The sequence below is a fragment of the Micromesistius poutassou genome, assembly GCF_964030765.1.
Source record: "Micromesistius poutassou genome assembly, chromosome: 10".
NCBI classification, from domain to species: domain Eukaryota; kingdom Metazoa; phylum Chordata; class Actinopteri; order Gadiformes; family Gadidae; genus Micromesistius; species Micromesistius poutassou.
The window spans coordinates 6970654-6993321 of record NC_140280.1 but is presented as its reverse complement, the minus strand read 5'-3'; the positions used below and the strand labels follow the sequence as shown (position 1 = coordinate 6993321).

The window sequence follows — 22668 nt, the reverse complement described above, 5'->3', positions numbered from 1 at the left end:
GCTAGAGGGAGACAAAGCTTTAGTAATGGTCTGTTATGGCCTACCCTTTTTTTTTCTAAAAGTAGTAGCACCTTTCTCGCTGTCTCTCAAATTCAAATTAAAAAAACAAAAAAGCTTTATTGGAATGGGAAACAAATGTTTTCAATTCAAAAATATGAATTAAGTCAAAAATAAAAGTCAAATTCAAAATATATATGTACATTTCAAAAAGTAGAATAGTAAATACTGAATATATAAAAATAAATATGGAATACTAAAAGTGTATTGAAAATTACAGGATGAAATATCTCCTTTAAACAGATAAAGTAAAGATACAGTGTACATTCACTGTATTTACAGTGTGGGGGCGGGGTATGCGCAATAGTCAAATCATTGTGAACTGACAGAAAAAGTGCGGTTTTACATTTACAAAGATTTGCTAGTGATAAAAGTCCAGTGGCATGAGTCTATTTATGTGGAGTTTGAGATCCTTCTCTCATAACAACAACAGGTCACAAATCGTGCCGCTGTTTTCGCACATTATTATTTCCCCCTATATGGCAGTTTCTTAGTATATGGAATGTCTTCAAACTCTTCAAAGAGTTGGTTTTGTGTGCAGTGGGAGCACAGTCTGTCTTCTCTTGGGAGTCAGGTTAGTCTGTGGCCAGGCTCTGTTCACTGAGTCTGTACCTTGTCAAGGATTTTCTTTGTTTTGGGTCAGTCACGTTGGTCAGGTATTCTGCAACTGTGTATTCTCTGTTTAGGGACAAGGAGCATGCCAATTTACTCATATTTTTGGTGGATTCTTTCCAATTTGCCAAATACTTTACTTTTAGTTTTCTTATAATTTGGTTTTGCCTGCTGGGGTGGTTGTTGGGTTGTGGACAAGGAGTCCAAGGAGCAGCTGGCTAAGAGGATACTTTTCTGGATTTAGCTCTCTGTGGATAAGGGCCTTGTTGTGGAGTGTGTTGCTGTCACTTTCCATCAGGTGGTTATAAAGTGGTTTTAGTGGTCTCTTCTGTAATTTAACAACGATTGGATATTGTCCTAATTCGGCCATGCATGCATTATTTGGTGTTCTTCTTTGGACTCTGATGATAGATGTGCAGAATTCTGCATGTAGTGTTTCAATTTGATGTTTGTCCCCTTTTATTAAATCTTGGTTAGCTGGTGGACCCCAGACCTCACTGCGATGGATCGACATGGGTTCTATAACTGTCAAATAATTTGTGCCAGATCTTAATTGGGATCTCTAGATTGATTGAAGTCCTTGCCTTGTCTCTCAGGTCATTCACGGCTTTGTTGAAGTTTCAGGTAGCTATCATTTTTAGTTTGCTCTAGAGCAACAGTGTCTAGGTGGAATTAGTATTTGTGGAGGCTGGGTCTTTTATTAAATATAATTATTTTAGTTTTACTATGTTGTTCACTGTCAAGGCCCAGGTTGGAGAGAAACTGTGCAGAAGACATGGGTGTTGTTATAGGCCTTCTTTGGTTGGGGACAGCAGCACCTGGTTATCTGCAAAGAGCAAACATTTGGATTTCAGTGTCTGTTATAACACTACGACACACAGCATAACACTGCGGCATAACACTAGCAGTGTTATGCCAAGTGCTGCAGACTGTTCTAATGTCCTTGCTTATTGGTTCATGTATATGTTTAATAGGGTCGGACTCAAGGTGCATCCCTATCTCACACCCTGGCTTTGTGGAAAGTCTGTGTGTTTCCTATCTTAACTGCACATTTGTTGTTTGTATACGTAGACTTTATGTTGTCGTAGCCTTTTCGTCCAACACCACTTTCTATAATTTTTAACAACAGACATCATGCCAAATTGAGTCAAAGGCAAAGGAATAGTTTGCTCTTGTTTTGATTTATTTAGTTGTCAATTAGGGTGCTGTAATTTGGTAAGAAGCCGATTTGTTTTTTGCTTAAAGCAGATTCTATTCCTTGTGTCACCCCTGCTAGTTTGGTGGACAGTACCCCAACTTGCAGTTTGAAAGGCATCCAGTTGGACCATCCCTTGATGGACAACAATGTCTGTATTCCTGATTTCCTTGATGAGGTCGAGGTTTCTGCTTTTTTAGACCAAAGGCAGTCAACCTCAGGCCTTGTATATTCCAGGATCAAATGGTAAAAGCTTTGTGTTCCATGGTGTCCTGTGTTTGATAGTCCAGTAGTTTAGCTCTGGGTTTTTGTCTCCCTCCCTCTCTCTTTCTGTCCCGCTTTCTCTGACACACACACACACACACATAAAAAACATGTTGTACTATTGTATTACAGTTGTTATATTATATTACACATGTATGCAACAACTAAACCATGACAGATTACAGATCATAACAGATTACACTCAACTGAATGCCGATTTATATTACTATTAAGGACTTGAAAATGATCTCATTATATGATGTTATATATATACACAAACAATTCAGTACACGCTGAAGTCCACTGACCACTGTTCAGCACTGTTGCTCTTCATCCCGCTCAACCTTGTGGCCATCCTTGTTTACACTGCACTAATTGGGTTAATTTAAATGCCCACATATTCCGTTGGGTCACGAGTCACTCAGCAGCCCTCTATTCTCCATTAAAGAAGAGACTCTCAGGGGTACCTGTCCCTCACACCCTCTCCCCCCCCCACCTCCCTTTCGCTGGCGCCGGCTCTTTCTCATGCTAATAACGGTGGCCGCGGCCATGACTCGCGGCGGGCACCATCTGCCCCACCTAGGGTGCTCGGGGGGGCCTTGGGGGGCTCCCCGCCAGACGAGACCCATTGTCGGTGTGCTTCCAAGCAGAATGAGGGGAGATCATACACACTCTCACACACAGGCACACACACACATACACGTGTTCGGACACACACACACACACACACACACACACACACACACACACACACACACACACACACACACAAACATGCAGTCACACACACATCCACGCCAGTGGTCTATAGTGCCCCCCCCCCCCCCTCCACGAGCGCGCTCCTGTATGAGAGTACGCCAGGCCGGAGGTCATTATCGTGAGCAGGGGGAGGGGCCGTTGTGCGTGTGTCCTTTATACCAGACACGCAGCCCAACGTGTATGTGATGTCACCCTGTGTTTCCAGGTAACAGAGCGGTAAGGTGTGACACACCGAGGACAAAAAGGTGTTTTGTTTTGTTTTTCCTTTTCTAATTTAATGTGTAGAGGACGCCAAGTGGTCGCTTGTGTTTACTGATGCCTGTCAGGGTGTAATCGCAACACATTTGAAATATCCATTGGGGTTCGTTACGCTGTTTTTGTTTCTGTTTGCGTCATTGTGTTTAATTTACAGGTGTGATTTACTTTTTATATTTCTTTATATATCTTATTTGTTTATGCATTATAACTATGGGTAACTATGGGTAGAACTTGTGGAATATTGGTTTAGAAACATATACTTATACAACTTATACCACTATACTGGTTGATTTATGGTTAGAATGTGTCCATTAGTTTAGTAGAATGTGTCCATTATGCCCTCCAACAGTATCGTCCTTTCATCTTCCTCCTAAAATTAGACGCATTCAAATGGCACTTAAATCTGAACAATGAACTCATATATGAACCACACATTTTGGAGCTGTGTCTATTCTTTTTTTGTAATCCAATAGTCCAATAGTTAACATAAAAAAGAACATAAAAAGAACATAAAAACTGTACTTCAGTAGAAGGTGCTGCCACACAAGCAAGAAGAGTGATCTACTGGAATATATATTTAACAAGGTGATTTAAAATTCCTCTAGGACAATTCTAATTTACTAGATATAAAAGGTTTTCCTATTTCTTTTCTAGTTGATAACCCAACTTTGATTGAATAAAAATTCAATACATTTAGCAAATAGTACCGTTCAAACACCACTGACAGCTTGCGATCTGCTTTTCAGCATTTTCAAGGCCTTTACTTTAAAGAGCCATTATGCTGCCTACATGCAGATTACTTATTGAACTGTCTAAGCAAAGAGACCAAGGCTGCTTTGCCAACTCAACACACAATAAAGCAGCTGTCAGGGGGCGGGTCTGTCCAGACCAGCGTGGTCATGGATAGGCTCTTTGTGTCCAGCCTATACTGCAAGCTGATCCTATACTGCAAGCTTCATTTAGTAATATTGACACAGAACTTGATTGAGAGAGTGGGGGTGGGGGCATATCTAAAGTATATATTATAAACTTAATATAATGTAATAATAGAATATAATAATAATAATAATAATAATAATAATAATAATAATAATAATATAATAATAAAAAAAAACACACACACCCTCTCTCTATTTCTTGTTCTCTCTTTCTCACACACACACACACACACACACACACACACACACACACACACACACACACAAATGCACGCTCATGCACACTCTCTCACACACATACACACACACACACACACTCTCCATCTCACACAGTCTCCCACACACAGACAGACACACATTCTCTCTCTCTTGCACACACACACACACACACACACACACACACACACACACACACACACACACACACACACGCACACAAACACACACACCATATTTATAAGAGAGGTGGTGTGTGTGTCTTTGAGAGAGAGAGAGTGAGAGAGTGTGTGTGTGTGTGTGTGTGGTATGGTTATATGGGGGTAATCCAATTACACTTTAGAATAAGTTTTGTGGTGACAAGCAGACAGAATGACAGTGCACTTTGCTAATGAACCTGTACATATTGCATCATTTAGTTATGAGCTATATAGTGAGACCAGTTAGAAGTCCTTGGTTATCAATATCACCAGTTAACAGACCAGTTAGCAGACCTGATAACAGTCCTTTGTTATCAGGTCATATATGCTATATGTACTATGTATCTACTTTGCAGATATTGTTGCTTTGTATATATGGTTTGCTCTCCTATGTTTAGCCTCATCTAGACTCATTCATTATATTACATTTGTTTACAATTTCCTCAATTAATTATGTTTCTGTGTGAGAGTTATTTTTCTCCAGGGACCCATACAGTACATTTCCTACCTACCTTTAGTTGGATAAACGCAGATATTGCATTATAACACGTGTGTGATTTACTCATATTATAACCGATAGTCGATGGCCACAATAACATAGTAATAGTAATAAAGATAAGATTTATTTATATATATATATATATATATATATATATATATATATAATGCTCAAGAAAAGAAAAAGCTATGTATGTTTGTTTGTTCATGTTATGGAAGAAGAAAACAACTCCCTCTGTGTACACGGACAACAGTATGGATGCTACTCATATGCTCTTTGCGTAACAATTAAAGATGTATATCTCTGTGTCAGAGGTTTTTTCCAAATATGCTGTAAATGTGGACATACAAAGCGCTTTGAGAAGATTGTTATTAAATGCAGTAAAAGTTGGGTTGGTGAACAGGACAGCATTGTGAGAGGCATTGTTTTCCTCCATTCAACTCAATATGAAAATATTCCTCTATGAAAATAATGAAAATTTTTTCAACCCAATTCAAATAATTTAACAATACATTTTCTGTTATGTCGACTGTGATGTAGGCGACATTGTGCAAATAAAATGTAGGCGTTGGATTATTCCCCGCGTTAAACAGGATGTCTCCCAGCCATCTCAACACCTGTGTTATCTGTTCAATTCCACACTGGCAAACGCATGAATATGACCAGTTAGAGGATTTACAACAGCAAGCTGCTACTGACAAGCCATCTAGGGTTACCAGTAAATCATCATAGAGAGGCAGACAGCAGAGCCCTCCCTCTAGCTCCAGATCCCAGCCTTCACCCTTTATAAACCTCTACGACTAGCGACACAACCACTATTTGTGGTTGAGGTCTTCTTCTGAAGTTTATGGATTACGAGAGTATCTCAAAAGGAATCTCTAGCAACATAACAATCACTAGGATAGGACAAATGAAAAATACTATTGTAGCATTATGTTGTAAATAATAAATGATGCTGTAAATGTATCCATGGAGTGCCAGTTACATTGAATGACACTTTACTGCAGGTTTCTATTTTAGTAGGACAGAGGTGGAACAGGTTGTTTCAGTCAAAATACAATGTGTTTCCCTTTTGTCAGTTGAAACAAAATAACAGTTGACCAATTGACCTGTCAGCTGTTGCTCCTGAACAGAAGCCTTAACAACTGCAATGGGAAACACAGACAAATGCACCCCAAGACTAATGTATCTTTGTTGTTCCTAATTAATAGTCAGTTTGAAAGAAAGAAACATTCTCAACAACCAATTCAAATATTTCTGTAATTGGGAAATTGTATTCTCAATGATTCCTTTCGCTGATTAATATCGTTATTCAATTGTAATTGTTCCAAATCTCCCTGTTTTTCACCCTGTTTTCACAATATTATAATTTTATTTTATTGGGAATGACAACCAAATCTCTATTTCCGTTGACACCCACAGAGCAGCCATGTTATTCTCGAGGAACCGACAAGACGACGTTGTCATAACAACCAGCCATGATTCAGAGTGCCTCCGATAGGTCTCTACCTAAAGGCAAGAAGCCCTCGCCGGAGACGGAGCAGATGCTGAAGCCATTCAGCCAATCACAGGTGACACAGAGGAAAAGATGACATCATACGCAAATTAGGGCAAATGAAACGCGAGTTTGGTTTCTCGTCTCCGCTTGTCCAAGAACTATATTTTGTGAACTGTATTTTGACGCGTTTGGTACCGATAACCACATGTGATTAAGGTAATTTGCTGCTTTGGTGTGTTCACTTATTGATCTCGATCAATAAGGCCTGCACACAATACAACCAACAATACTATTGTGTTATACTTTATACCGTTTGGTATATTGTAGAACAGAGGCAAGGCTTTTCCAATATAGCCTACACTTGGACACCCTTGTCCAACAATATACAAATTATAATTCTCAAAACCGTAATATTACTTTTTGTATTAGTTATGTATTATGTACTATTACGATATAATAACGACCAAATATTTATTTTGAAATAAAAAATATTTATCAGAGCTTCCTTCCTCGCCAGTCAACCGGCAGATTTGCTCCTCAAACAGAAAACCAACCCCTGCCTCTGCGCATGTCTCCTCCCCCCAGACGGTGCTGCCTTCATTAATATTCATCGTCTCAGCCAATAGGCAGGGCAGGGCGGATGACATCATGGGCTAGGGAACAGTGAGCAGTCAGTGAAGCATCCAGCCTGCCGAACGAGCCTGCTTTTTAGGGTCAGGAACTGGTCTGACAAGAGAATGGCAGTCGTGCCTGTAAACTGACAATAGGACTGTACAGTGGACGATGAAGCTACCAGTACACCGGGCCCCAAGGCAGAGACGCTGAGCAAGAGAATGTCAAGACATATTTCAGGTAATTCGCTTTCTGTGTGGTATGGCAGTTGGAGATGTGGAGGAGAGGGCTAGGGAGGGAGGAAGACAGGGAGGGAGGGAGGGGGGACTCGGGGAGCGCTCTGCACGGAGAGGGCAGCCGTTTTCCTTCATCTACTTTGTATTCTGCTATGATGCTACAGGCAGCGGTGTTACCAGGGGCCGTGATACACCTGGGAAGAGGGGTGGGTGGGGGTGGGGGTGGGGGGGACCGCTATGCCCGCACCGCATCCCATGTCTGAGTATGCCGCCCCCCACTCCTACTCCCACCCCCCCACCCCCCATCTCCGCATCACACCGCCACTGTATTTCATGCATCTCTTCCGCTTCACAAAAGGCGTCTTGATGGTGCGATGCGAGAATCAATAGTGGCGTTCAGATGGGCCGTTTGTGTGTGTGTGTGTGTGTGTGTGTGTGTGTGTGTGTGTGTGTGTGTCTGTGCGCGTGCGCGCGTGTTTATGTGTGTATGTGATAAAGAGTTCAGTTGAAATGCAGCAGCTGCAGTGGCTTCACTGGAACAAAAAAAAGGAAAAAATAGATGCAGTGCTATTTTGGGTTGATAGACACCGGGAGTGCGGATGGATCCGAGCTGTACTATGGATGGGAGCGATGGATGCTATTTATGCCGGCGGATGCTCCTTTGTTATCACCGCAGTGATTTCTGCCTGTTTCTTCTTCTAAAGGAAGGCTTTTATGAGCCGCTAGCTGTCTACTACCCCCTCCCTCCCTACTAGCTAACACATAACGTAGTAGTGGCCTGGTTGTAGCATGCATCGGGCAGCAGTGGTTATATGGCGGCCTGTGTGACAGAGAGATATACAACATCTGGTCACCTGACTTCATCTGTGATGTGCGTGTGTGTTTTACTGTGTGTGTGTGTGTGTGTGTGTGTGTGTGTGTGTGTGTGTGTGTGTGTGTGTGTGTGTGTGTGCGCGGGGGCGGGGGTGGGTCCTGTGGGAGCGTAGCTATTCAGCCTTGGATTCTTCCACAGCCAAACAAGGATGGTGAGGAGACAGGGGATGGAAGGGGCCATTCTACCTCCCCATATCGGGCCCATATCGGGGGATGGGTTCAGGTAGCATTGCACTTCCCCCCCCCACTCCCACCCCCACCCCGCCCACATCCTTACACCGGGAAGCCCAGTCATCGCTACAGCTGGTGCGAAGCAATGGCTGATGGGAAACCTGTTGTTTGATGGGGGAAGGAGAGTAGGAGAGGGAGAGGCAGAGGCTGAAGAGGAGTGTGGGGGGGGGGAGAGAGAGAGAGAGAGAGAGAGAGAGAGAGAGAGAGAGAGAGAGAGAGAGAGAGAGAGAGAGAGAGAGGGGGGGGGGGAAAGGGGGAGAGAGAGAGATGGAGGTGGAGGGGGGGAGGAGAGAGGGGAGAGAGGAGTGTCGGAGGGGATGGAGGGACAGAGGGAGAGGGGGGAGGGGAGGTTAGGAGGAGAGAGGGAAACAGGGAGTGAGAAGAGATGGAGGGACAGAGGGAGAGAGAGAGGGGGGGGGAGAGAGAAGGTGAGATGAGGAGAGAGCAAGAGGAGGGGAGAGAGTGGGGGGGGAGAGAAGGTGAGCGGAGGAGAGAGGAAGAGGAGGGGAGATGGAGGGATAGAGAGAGATACAGGGACAGAGAGAGATGGAGGGGATGGAGGGACAGAGAGAGAGGGGGGGAGTAGAGAGACAGCACAGGGAAGGGAGGGGGCAGAGAGGGGAGGGAGGACTATACGTGTTCCTCCTGGTGTATATATCTGCAGCTTGTCATGTTGCTACTGTATTGATACTCAGCGTTTCAGACACACTCAGTGTTACATAATGTCTTCACCACATCCACACCACCATCACCTCTTTCAGACAGCGCCTCCCAGCAGTCAAGCTTTTTTTACATTGCTTTGCTCCAAATGTTTTAAACAGCGTTATCTACATCATCTATGTCAAAGAATGAAATTGGAATATGACATTGTAAGCCAAGCTCTAGAATGGCTAGATGAGACACATGGCCCAAATGGACGATCACATGAGGTCAGGATCTACTTTGTGCTTTCTATGATTGATTATCATCCTGGGTTGGCTTTTCCTCTGAAAAACCGGGTTCATGAATTGTTCATCGGTTGCCTCCGTCTGGAGCTCTGTGTTCTTGGGTCTAACTTTATTATATATTCATTCATTCATTCATAGGACCCCCACGCCTCTGTCAGCCAGCTTGCATCGATGCTGTCTGTGTATATGTGTGTCATGAACTTTCGATTGCTGTGTGTGTGTGTGTGTGTGTGTGTGTGTGTGTGTGTGTGTGTGTGTGTGTGTGTGTGTGTGTGTGTGTGTGTGTGTGTGTGTGTGTGTGTGTGTGTGTGTGTGTGTGTGGATGCTGTGTATAAGTGTGTAATATACTTTCTATTGGTCCGTGTGTAGATGAGTCTGAGAATACCGCTGGCTAAACGTTATGTGTACCGTACACAATTTGTCTCTCATGCAATTAATTGAATTGGAGCGGAGTAGACACAGTTCCTTCACAGAAATAACAATGCATGGCCGCTGTGTACAGGTCCACATGGAAGGTGTTTGTATATGTGATAAGGCCAAATGCTAATTTCTTGTTTGGTCGATAAAGTTATATTCTATTGTTATTCCATTTTACTTATATTCTATTACATTTACATGTGATATTGAGATTAGACTTTATTCTATTTGGTTTATAGATGACTTTACTCTTCTCTTCTCTATACTACTATGCTCTATTATATTGTGTTCTTTATATTGTGCTTACTCTATTATATTATATCTACTGTGATATGTAGGTGCTCCAGAGCTAGAGTGGATTCTGTACCTTGAAACAACAGATAATTCAATCTATAACAGACGGCTCCCTATCCACTGTTTATGAGTGTGGATACAATCAAAACATATGGACATGTAATTTAAAATAATTATTTATACAAAGCTCTGACTGTTCCTCATGTTTTTGTTCTGGGTGGCCAGGTGGGTGCAACAGCAGTAGGCGTAGCTAGCAGGGGTTAGCATGAGGAGGAGTTTCTAGGAATACAGTCTCTCTCTGTTTTGCTAGGATAATGTGACTCCTAACTGGGGCCTGTTAGGCAAATATATTTAAATGGTTATGTCTCCCGGTGCAACCCTTTCCCATAGCAATGCCAATGGTGCTTTAGTTATAAAGGATAGAGAGATGGATAGTTAGACAACACCAGAGAAAGATAAACCTGTTTTGTTTTTCCGCCGTTTCGTTTGCTTTATGCTAGGCTTACTCTAAACTTTGAGTTTAGAAAAAGTAGTATTTGTTTACCAAACTTGACAAAGAATGTTCACAATCAAATGTTTATTCATAATTGGTGTAACATTTATTTGTAAATTGTAATTTAATTATTTTCATTTGTTCTGACAGATAATACTGGGGTTACAGCGTAGACTATCTGACTTCTCATATATTATACTGAAGTAATGTTTTTGTTTTTTATGTGTGTGTGTGTGTGTGTGTGTGTGTGTGTGTGTGTGTGTGTGTGTGTGTGTGTGTGTGTGTGTGTGTGTGTGTGTGTGTGTGTGTGTGTGCGTGCCTGTGGCATGTGCGTATGTGTCTGACATCTGTTGTGTGTATGTCTGTCTGTATTTCTGAAGTATGTTGTGTGTATGTCTGTGTGTATATTTGTGTTGGTGTATATGTCTAATGTGTGTGGCTCTGTGTGTGTGTGTGTGTGTGTGTGTGTGTGTTGGTGTGTGTCTACACATCTATGTGTGTTTGTGTATGTGTCTGACATCAGTGTGCTTGTGTGTGTGTGTGTGTGTGTGTGTGTGTGTGTGTGTGTGTGTGTGTGTGTCTGTGTGCATTTGTGTTTGTGCTCTTTTCTGTATTTGGTGTGTTACTGAAACCTAACACAGAAGGCTACTCTTACCTCAACTCAGCTAACAAAGACATTAGCCTTTGTTAGCATCTTAGCCCCAGTCTGTGTAGCGGGCTGTTTGTAACGTGATACGAGGGGTAGATACAAATAGTCCTCCATCTGTTTATGGGGCGACACGCTGGTTAAGTCTGGCTGAATTTGGGGTGAAGACCCTTAAATACACTTACTTACCCTCAGGGATGGGAAGTACTGGAGTATTTTTACTTACTATTTTAAGTACTTTAGGTAAAAATGTTAGATAAGTTAACATTAGAGTTTGGGTTTGTACTGGCTTTCCACTTAAAGGGATTATGCTAATATAACGCTGCATTAATCCCAGAAGGGAAATTAAGTAACCACCAGATTTTTGAATAAACATAAATCAAACAAACAAACAAAATTATCATGATGATTATGGTTATGATGATAATGTTTACAATCTTTTTTCTTTTCACTTTGGATGACTTTCACTTTCAAGAACACCATTTGGCTCAGGTAGCACTGGCTGAGACAAAGGATATGAGCACGGCTGGTAACCTTACCACACATTTGTTAATACACACGTCTTCCATCCACTGTGTGTGTGTTTGTGTGTCTATTTGTATTTGTGCATGTGTATATGTTGATGTTTATGTGTGTGTGTGTGTGTGTGTGTGTGTGTGTGTGTGTGTATACTCCAGTGTGTGTGTGTGTGTGTGTGTGTGTGTGTGTGTGTGTGTGTGTGTGTGTGTGTGTGTGTGTACTCCAGTGTGTGTGTGTGTGTGTGTGTGTGTGTGTGTGTGTGTGTGTGTGCATTTGACTGGTAGTCTGACTAATTGTCCTTCATTTATTGTCATGTTTACCCAGTGATGTAATTTTGGCCACCAGATAAGAATAGAAGGCCGTTAATTGTGTGTGGTGTTTTTGTGCAGACTATAGAATGTATGTGTGAGCAGTGAGGAGTAGGGCAGTAGGCTAGCGATGGTAGGTGTGTCACACTCACAGTCTGTCTGCAGTGGATTAGCGTGGACGATTGGAAGCCATCTGCCCATTCTGTCTTAAAGAGGGGAGGGGGAGCAAGAGACATTGACACAGACTGACAGAGATAGAGGAAGCACATCGACACACACACAAAAACACAGACACAGGCATGCGTGTGCACACCCGCACGCACACACGCATGCACGCACTCACGCACGCACACACAGTCGTACAGGCACACACACACGTGCGCACAAACACGCACACACAGTCGTACAGGCACACACACGCATGCACGCACACACATACACACACGCATGCATACACACATTCACACAGGCAAACAAACACATGCACTCACACACCCCCCCCCCCCCACACACACACACACCCAGGCACACACACACACACACACACACACACACACACACAATGCTTCCCTTCCCTCCATAATCGCCATGTCTGCTGCAGTTTAAAATTGGGATCCATATGTAAGATAATTGTGTTTATTTGTGGGAGGGATTTGTGTGTGTAGGTTCAATATGAATCGTTAATGGCTGTGGAACACTGTCATTGGGATGTTTGCAAGATGGTTTCAGAGACTGGTCAAAAGGGAGTTGTCAAGTTACTGTGCAGAAATATGAAGCTGCAAATTTCCCCTTTGTACGATTTATAAAGGATTAGCTTATTTGATCTTATCTTATGAACATAAATATGTATGATCTAATTTGCATTTTCTTTAGCACAATGGTACTTTAAGCACATTTCATTCAAAGGCGGAAAAAGAGAATGGATCCAGAGGTTTTCAAACTATTACATGTATAATAACATTTAGATTAGAATATCTACTTCATAGCAGAACACAACAACATTGAAGTTAAGAGAATACCAGGCCTATTTATGCTTACTCCATAGCCTCTAACAGCTGTTATCAGCAATAGTTTGTGTGGCTAGATTCTGATTTCTCTTGGTAATAACTTGGGCTGCAATGATAAAGAGATCTAGCGAGAGTCCTTTCCAATCCTTAACAAACTCATATAAGGTTGTATTTTTCAACATATTGTAAACCAGACTTATTCCTTATCTCTTCACAAGTATGCTAACTGGCAGGAGATCTTAGCGACCAACATATCCTAGCTTCCTAGATCTGACCTAGCAGCAGATTCAATCTAGCAGTGCATAGAAACACTAGATGCTAGCTAGTAGCGGATGACAACTAGCAGTAGATAATAGCTAGCAATAAAGTAACTACTGAAAGATCCAGGCTAGCAGCAGATGCTTGCTAGCAGCAGATGTTAGCTGGGACCAGTAGCCTATAGGCAGCCATAACCTCCCGGTGAAGGTGGCTGGGGTGTCAGTCTAAATTGGCCCCCTTGACTAAGTAGAGTATTAAACACCCATGATGAAAAGGAATGATGAACTACACGACAAGAGCAATCACTCAGTCGTCAAAAGCTGACATTAATGGTGGTGATTGTTCTCCGGCCCCCCCCCAGCTACTAAACCAGCAGTATGGCGGTTATTATCAGATCCCCATAGTTCTGATGATCCTCCCATCCCCTTCTCCTTCCACTGCCCTCTAGCTGTCCACCCCATCCAAGCAATCAGCCTTCCTCAAGGAAACATGGCCACCGTCATCGTTGAGGCCATGTCAAACAAGAATGACCGCCCTAATCAGAGAAATGTGCTTCAAATCCAACCTCCCCACATCCTCCACCCCCACCCCCTCTTTGCCACCCCACTGACAGCATACATTGGCTCTAGATGGGCATTATCCACCTTGTGGCCATCTTGGTTTGAATACTGTATTCAGTTCCAGCTTGTGCTTAGAACCAAGATGGCCACCAGGTGAATAAGGCCAATTAGAGCCTCCTCTTCCAGTGCCAGACCCGTTCAAATTAAGCATTAATGTTTCAAAGAGGAGCAGAGAGAAAATGCCCTGATTAATATTTGATGGTGCAGGCAAAACCTGAAAACACCAGCATTACTATCTAGGTTCAATAGGCTGTGCCTTGGCAGCCACAACACCAGACTGTTTTCTGTGTGTGTGTGTGTGTGTGTGTGTGTGTGTGTGTGTGTGTGTGTGTGTGTGTGTGTGTGTGTGTGTGTGTGTGTGTGTGTGTGTGTGTGTGTGTGTGTGTGTGTGTGTGTGTGTGTGTGTATGGGTGCGTGTCTGTGTATATGTAGTGCGAGCTGGATCTATAGTGTGTTTTTGGAGAAGTGTACTGCCTCTATCTTCGTCCACATCTAGGTTTATAATGTGGCAAGCCAAGCATGGAGTCAAGTGAGATATCAGACCACATTGGCCCATGAAGAGTCACATGGCTCAGTTACTCATGTATCTGGTGATTTAATTAGTTCCAACAGCCAGCTGTGTTTCGGGGGGATAACACATTCACTCTCTTGCATAACAATGTGCATTATGTTAGCGGTATTGATCCACGGACTGCTGGTTGGAATCAACAGAACTATTGATCTAGAAACGATAAGGGCCGTGTGCATAATGACCCTCTGTGGCCGGGTCCAGCCACACAGTGGAATATTTTAGCCTATCTTTTGTCCTAAGCTCTGTGTCAACTAAATGGGCAAATGGTGGGCTTAATGTTTATCTTTTATGTCGAGAGCACGGCTTATCTGTGTCTGAGAGGAGTGATTGGAGAGGGGAAAGGGGAGAGGTGAGAGAGATGGTTGGTTTCCGTCGCTGCTGGTCTCTCAGTATATAGGTCAGTGCTTTATGGAGAGTCAGTGATGTCTTTAGTGCTGCACGACGTCTAGGAGAATAGACCACTTATCACTGCCCCTCAGGTGACCGGGGGCATCCCAGCCAGGCCGCAATGAGAAGCATACAGCCAGAGATTTGTGAACATTATTGTTACAAAAATGTGCTTTGGATTTTCCTCGTGTTATTAGCATTTTGTGTTGTTGTGGAATCTACAAAGAGAGTCTTGAGACTATTATTATTATTGTTGTGTGTCTCATGTGGTCTCACTTTGGCTACCACATTTGTTCTGGTTGTGGTCGTTCGTATACAAAATAATACAGATACAATGAACGTGGTGAATTCATAACATGTTTACTAGTACTCTTAATTCTCTTTTAGTCATTAAAAGCAGATGCTTTTCACCAAACTCAGGAAGGGAGGTGAACATTTTGTATATCAGCAAGGCGACTGTTTCCTGAGTTCTGTGTATATGTTGAACAGCGGCGTTTAGATTGATGTTGTTCATAATTGGCCCTCAATTATAATATTTTGTTAAAGCTAGGGTAGGCAATACCCTGCCCTGGTATCCAAGCACAAAATCCCAGCCCTCCCTTCAGGTCTCCCTCCAAAGCTACTCTCCCAACACGTGACAGGTTGCTAGTCTTAGCCATAGGTCTGCCTAGCCTTGTGGAAAACTCTGGTCAGGTGAAGTGAGTGCATGCAGGTAGCTGGGTAGGTAGATGGACAGACAGGTAGGCCATCCAATAATTTCATTCGGGCCAAATTAGGTGATTGGAAAGGCTTATAACAGGCCTACAACAGCCACAGACAACAGTTGTTTTCTAGCTTTAATTGAACAAAATGAATTAAATTGAAATAAGTATACTTCAATCCACGCATCCGCTTTTAAGTAAGCTGGTGAAGGTTATTCTATTATCGTACTTCTACACAAATATGGTATTTACAGCTTGTCTGGCACCCTTTGCATGCAAAGTTATACAGGCCTACCCTAATCCCCCCTTTTAAGAGGATCTTTCACGGTTGGCGAGCCTTTTCCTGGACCCGTGCCAGCCAGGTGGACTCTGTTTGTTGGTATTGTAGTTCCAGCACGTGTACTTCCTGACTACAAACAAACCACCTGGTGAATGGTAGGCCACAAGGTCAAGAGGCCGTAAAACCGGAGGGTTTTCAAACCAAACTTTTATTACATGAAAGTCTGTTGGTTGTGATAGTTATGTGCTGTGTGTCAGCACAAGCTGCCATGTGATACATTGAAACATGACACAAACATGAACTGCCTATCCACTCATATAAAACATGCAAATAAGACTTGCCTACAGCGTTGAATAACTTTTATCACTTTCACATTTTCGCGATAATGTCCAGCTCGCTGTACATTAACCCGCCTATTATATATCTACTTACTAAAGAAATTAATAATTTGCCACTGAATATAATCATATATTAATTATTGTATTGAGTTGATTGCTTCCGCTAATACAAATGAGTTGGTTTTCATCAACTGAAATAACAGACCAATCACAGAATGCTGTGATTGACCAATCAGAAGTAGTATTCATCAACGCCGAGCATTGAAATACATTAGCATACTCTCTACTCTAAAATACCCTAGCTCTCTGGCCTGAGCCTGTATTCCTATCTAATGTAGCTGTGTGGTGGGCGGGGGCCTGGATGCCTCTGTTCCTGTATGGTATGATGGGTGTTACACCACGGGCCTCCGGGCGCTGCATGGGACCAGGGCTGAGATGCATGGTTGATGGATGGGGGATGGGGGGTGTGAGACAAGGGGATATGAAAGTGTTGTGAAGATGTATGCCTGCCGGCACCCGGTTGCAATGTTGCAGCAGAGTAGAATCAGGGCACATTGAAATAACCTACTTTTATTCTCTGGTCAGCCCAGCCATCGGGGGGCTCTTTGGGTGTGCTTTAATACTGGGAGTACGCACCTGTTGGGATTTCAGCGTGGGGTGCTAGGTTTTAAAAGACAACATGAGATGAAAACAATCTTTAATATCTTGTTAGAACTTTGTCCAATTATATTGTTCCTCTTCTCTGCAAACCACACAGAAAAAAGGATCTATTGGGCTCTAAAAGTCAATGTTGCAGGACGGGTGAACCATTTGATCCAATAGCTTCACAGTCAGGGGTTTGAACCAGTTTGAAACTGGAATGGTCCAAATCCCCCAATTTGCCCTGCCCTAATATCTCGTTTACTTTGTCCACAATGCCACCATGACCAATTGATGTTCTCAATGGTTTTTTTCATTTATTCGTTCTGCTTTATTATAGAGTGAGATAGACAGGAAGGAATGGGAGATAGAGGGGAGCACATGCAGCAAAGGACCACGGGCAAGAATCAAACCCGGCTGGCTGTGATCAGGACTTAATGGTCTCTACCCAGTGAGCCACCGGGGCTCACTGAGCCATGCTCAATGTGTTTTTTAAGGTAGAGAATCTGGTACTGCGGCATAGTCCACAGTAACAAGACGCCTCCTATCATAATACCAGGCCGCGGCATAGAGTGCACCGTTCAAGGTGTGTAATGTAAGCAGATCTCACTCTTGTGCGCGTACCACTGTGGTATTCAGCTCGCACGCTTCGGATATGCCCTCTACGGTTCTCCCATTACCGTGGTTACTTGAAGGAGTCCGGAGAGGAGGGATTATCTCCGGAACGAGACGGAGAGGAGCTCGGAAGATGAAGTAGAGTCCTATCCATCCTCTTATTCATCCTGCACGCTTACTCTTCGTTGCGGTAATTGGGCACTTAAAAAATGGTGCACAAGGACATTTCTAGATGGATTCTGCTCTGTTTATTTTGTACTTTTGTATTTATCTCACATTAGCATAGTCATTATTGTTCTTCCCCCTAGGCCTGGTAGTTTTTTATATGTAGTTTTTTCCCCATAAATTGCAAAAAACATCAAAAAACATCAAACCAACTGTTGCTTGTAAGTTATTTACATTTGATGTAACAGTATCATAACTAGCACATTCAAAGGAAGAAACGTTTCACCTCATTAATGCTTCCACATCGTCCCGTCACGCCTGTCTGGTGTCGGTGGACTTTTGAAGTATGCTCCTTGAATTGACAATTAACTCCTGGATACAGAAATACATAGACTGCGTGTGAAGACTATTCAAATCATAGATCATAAAAATCTTCCTTGATTGGGGGTGAGTCATGCAGGATTCCTCCTCCTCGACAACTACACTCTTCCAGATGAAACCATGGTTGCCAGGTGACTGCAACAACGATATATAAATGTATGAATGGGTGAATGTCAAAACGGCAATAATAAATGTAGTTAATTAGGCGTTGGACTCGCAATCACATATTAACAGTGTCATTAAGGGCACATTGCATTACATTGTGTCATGCTCATTTCTTTATCAGCTATTGCATCTAGGAAAGATGAGACTAAATGCAAAAAAGCACACAATAGTTGTATGTAAATACCCATTTATAAATGTATACATGCACCAGTCTCCTCTCTAGCAGAGTGTTTTCACACAGCCTTTCAACACAGTTTCACCCCCTCCCTGCAATGCATTTGTCCAAACAACATGGACGGAAAATGTTGAAATACAGGAGTTTTTCTGGTATAGTTAAGGGAGCCCTTGTGACCGGTCCACCGCAGGCCAAAGTTTAACAAAGGGGAACTAGATAACACCAGTTAACAGATGGGTTTGCTAGATAACCCAACCTGAGGGAAACAAACTTAAATTATTAAAACTAAACAACATATGGATTTTCCATCACAGTTGCAGTCTATAGGACCTGCTGTGTCCTATATAATTCATACATTGGCAACAGCATTACAACATTTTTTGTTGAGCTTCACATGGTGTTATATAACGTGTTAATCAGCTATTAAATGAAATGCCAGAAATCACATCTCTTTTTAATCTGCTGATATTTATTTCCTATGAGGTACAATTCTAGTCTTTAGGGAAAAAGGGGGTGGAAACCATATATATATTTTTTCATTTTTCATTTTCAATTATTTTGTGTTGATGTATGTGGTCTTTGACTCAATCAGATTTTCATCGGGTGGCTGGCAATCTGTTGATCGGATAGCGCTTATGTGTCTACGCATCACAACATCTACTATGATGACATAGACACAAAGAGGGACCAGTGGCCTACAGCATCAATGCTGTGAGCCTAGTCTACACTGATCTTTCTCGTTGCCTACCCACAATCCCCTTTCCCTGCGGTTAGCAACACATATGACGTATCATTTGTCACAGGATATGCTCTGGCTTGGTTACACGATCAGAAAAATCGATGTGTTCAATAAAACGTGTGATGGACACACTTTCATCCACAACGCCTACAATACCGTGAGCACAGATATTCCACCAGTTGAGCTACACAGGGAGTCAAACTCTTAACCCTCGCAGCGTTAATGCCTTGCTCTTAGAATTGAGCTACACAGGGAGTCAAACCCTTAACCCTCGCAGCGTTAATGCCTTGCTCTTAGAGTTGAGCTACACAAGGAGTCAAACCCCTAACCATGGCAGTGTTAATGCCTTGCTCTACAAGTTGAGCTTAAGCAGGAATCAAACCCCTAACCCTGGCAGCGTTAATGCCATGCTCCACCAGCTGAGCGAGTTATCGAAGCAATAAGCTAATAAGGCGAAGCATCCATTTTCCGTTTCCACATTTAACATCTCCCTCTCTCTCTCCCTCACCCTCTCTCTCGCTCTTCCTCCCCCCTCCCTCCCCCAGGTCCCAGTGAGTGCTGCTGAAGATGTCTGATAGTGTGGATATTGAAGAGAAACCGCCAGCCCCTCCCCTGAGAATGAACAGTAGTTCCCGCGACTCTGCCTCACTGAACCACGCCTCCAAACCGCTTCCAATGGCCCCCGAGGAGAAGAACAAGAAGGTCCGCCTGCGCTCCATCTTCCCTGGGGGAGACAAGAGTGAGTAGCCCCCCCACCCCCCCCCCCTCCCGTCTGCCGCCACCTCACAGTCCACTCCACCCAGCGGGGTCTGTCCGTTAGTCCTAGGGGGAATGTGTACGTCCTCTAACGGCCATCGCCACCACCCTACTCTGCCACCGACCAGCGGCTGTGTTGGTTGGCAATAGGACGGCGGTAGAGCGTCCCGCCCCGGCCTTCAGCTCACCGGGATCATGGATTGGGAATTGATTTTTCATAGTGCAAGGCCAGTCCTCTTCCCGCTGTGTCGCTATGCACCTCATGCGATGTGGTTTCATGTAGCGTTCTCCCGTCTCTCCGTCCGCAGCCAACAAGAAGAAGGAGAAGGAACGTCCCGAGATCTCGCTGCCCTCCGACTTCGAGCACACCATCCATGTTGGCTTCGACGCCATCACCGGGGAGTTCACTGTGAGTGACTGCCACGCACGCACACGTGCACATGCACACGTGCACATGCACACACACACACACACACACACACACACACACACACACACACACACACACACACACAGCAAGATCAAACGAATCACCACACAAACATATGGGCTGGCAACACACCGATACAAGGCCAATAGGCCACACACGTCTGGACTACCACACATACACACAGCCATATCATAATATATACACAAGGCCCGGCTACCAAACACACACAGGAAGCCCTACCCTCACCACCGTTCCCTGTTCTATTTGTTGAGCATCGGGTGGTCTTTTTTGCAGAAGCAATTTATTTATTTTCCGTTCCTTTTTACTCCTCAACCGGACTTAAAGCGGTATTATTGTGTACAGTACAGTGAAAGAACACACCCATAAGTGGAGGCCCAAAAACCACAAGAACATATTATATAGTGAGTAAAACGGCTACTATCTCTAAACAAGTTGCTCAAAGGACATTTCCATGGATACAGTCCAGATATCAGATGAGACAAGACGACTGAAATTGAACCTCCCCATATCAAAACTGATACAAAACGGAGCTAGCCTGATCTCCGCTTTCAATAACCACATTTTGAGTCTTTTAAAACCTGGCATTCCCCTTTCTGCCCCTCTGTCTTCTTCTTCTTCTCTGGTCTGATGTCGGCCTCTCCACAGGGCATCCCGGAGCAGTGGGCGCGGCTCCTCCAGACCTCCAACATCACCAAGCTGGAGCAGAAGAAGAACCCCCAGGCCGTGCTGGATGTGCTCAAGTTCTATGACTCCAAGGAGACAGTCAACAACCAGAAGTACATGAGCTTCACCTCAGGAGGTACGGCCGCGATCACAGTCATCATCATAACCTATAAAACACATGACATGGAATGGAGGGAGAGGCGTCCCCTGGGTGTTAGCCTCAATTCCAGAGCCTTAAACGCTATAACAACCGACCATAATGGCTGCGTTGGTCGTTTGGCTAAGAGATACTTGTAGACGGCTCAGATCCGACAGGGCTGCCACGGTAGAGACTCCATTGCCGAGAAAATAATTTATATTTTATTTTTTCCTGCTTCAGACAAATCCGCCCAGGGATACATTGCAGCAAACAACCTGGTGAGTTCAACTATCCTACCTTCACCGCCTCACTTCAAATAAAGATGTTTCATGATTTGGCCAAGATTGTCCAAAACTGACTAAAGACAGTGTACTAAATGTATGATCATGTTTTTTCGGCGAGGCGGAAATATGATCAAATAAATATGAGACGGAATACTATATTGAAATATGCCATTCTGCATCATTTATTTTATTACTGAGGAGAGGTCTGTATTCAAATAATCATGAAGCAGAATAATGGTTGTGTCTGCGGCCCGGGTTGACTGTCTGGGCGTTCTGAAGCATTAGGAACACAGGCCGCTGGAGTTTAGCTGGGAGCTCTGGGCTGTGCTTCACAACTACAGAATCACTCTGTGCCATTAAGTATTTTATAGAGAGTAGTTCTCCGGAGTATAGAGTATGAATTACGATTCTGACAGTGTTAGCCCTGTACTGTCACTGAGCACCGTTGTATTCACTTGTGAGGTAGTCAATGTGCTTTCCACAGCAAAACGGTACACACGTATCACCCTTGATTAACGTTTAGGATCTACCCAACAGTAGGTCACATGAAACCTTCACAACGTATGCATACGTGTTTGCAAGCAGTGTCATAGTGACTTAGTCGTGGGTAAAGGTGCCAAGCTGCTCTGAAAGACATTGATTCTTTCTCCGTAAGCACTCAAGCAAATAGATTAGTGTGATTGATTTTTGTACATTATTGGCTATGACTAGCACAACGTTTCGGGTCAAACTCCTTGCGTAGCTTAGCCCGAAGCGTACTTACATTGGCCTAGCTTGGCCGGGCGCAGTGTGTAACCCAGTTGTGATGAACGGGGTGGACTGCCTGAAGCCCCAGGCTAACGACTCACTGGGTCATGCCTAGCTTGCGTGCTGGAAAGAGTTCCCCATTCCCCATTCAAGTTACATTGAGAGATTCCCGAAAGGAAGTGTTTTACTTTTTTTTTTTTATATCACAAGAGTTCCCGATGCCAGACACCAAAGTAGACACAGACAAAACTATTGGAGCAATCACCATTACCGTCAAAGTCTTCAGTTTCTTATCCTCCTAGCTTGTTAAATGCGTACTTTCATACTGGAAATTCAGTTCCCTTCCAAGTGAATGATAGGACATTTCCCGAAAAAGACGGAAAAATAATCTTTTAAGTTTCCTAAATCTTTTAGACAAATAAGCCCTTTGCTGTAACCGAAAGTTTCATAGAGTTCAGGGTAACTGACACCAAAGTAGACGCAGACAAAAATTCTGGCGCGTGGCCAACCACGCC

General features: G+C 43.5%; 1 protein-coding gene across 2 annotated transcripts in view; it reads left to right on the top strand.

Annotated features, from left to right (window-relative positions):
- The first annotated feature begins 7234 nt into the window (after positions 1-7234).
- The window catches only part of LOC311354809 (serine/threonine-protein kinase PAK 3), a 29834-nt gene continuing 14400 nt past the window's right edge, over positions 7235-22668 (top strand). For both annotated transcript variants that reach the window (XM_084474670.1, XM_084474669.1), the window contains exons 1-5: positions 7235-7348; positions 19659-19852; positions 20178-20278; positions 20966-21119; positions 21363-21400. In XM_084474670.1, coding sequence (XP_084330796.1) covers positions 19681-19852; positions 20178-20278; positions 20966-21119; positions 21363-21400 — 465 coding nt within the window. In that variant the 5' untranslated portion in view covers positions 7235-7348; positions 19659-19680. The remainder of the gene's footprint in view (positions 7349-19658; positions 19853-20177; positions 20279-20965; positions 21120-21362; positions 21401-22668) is intronic.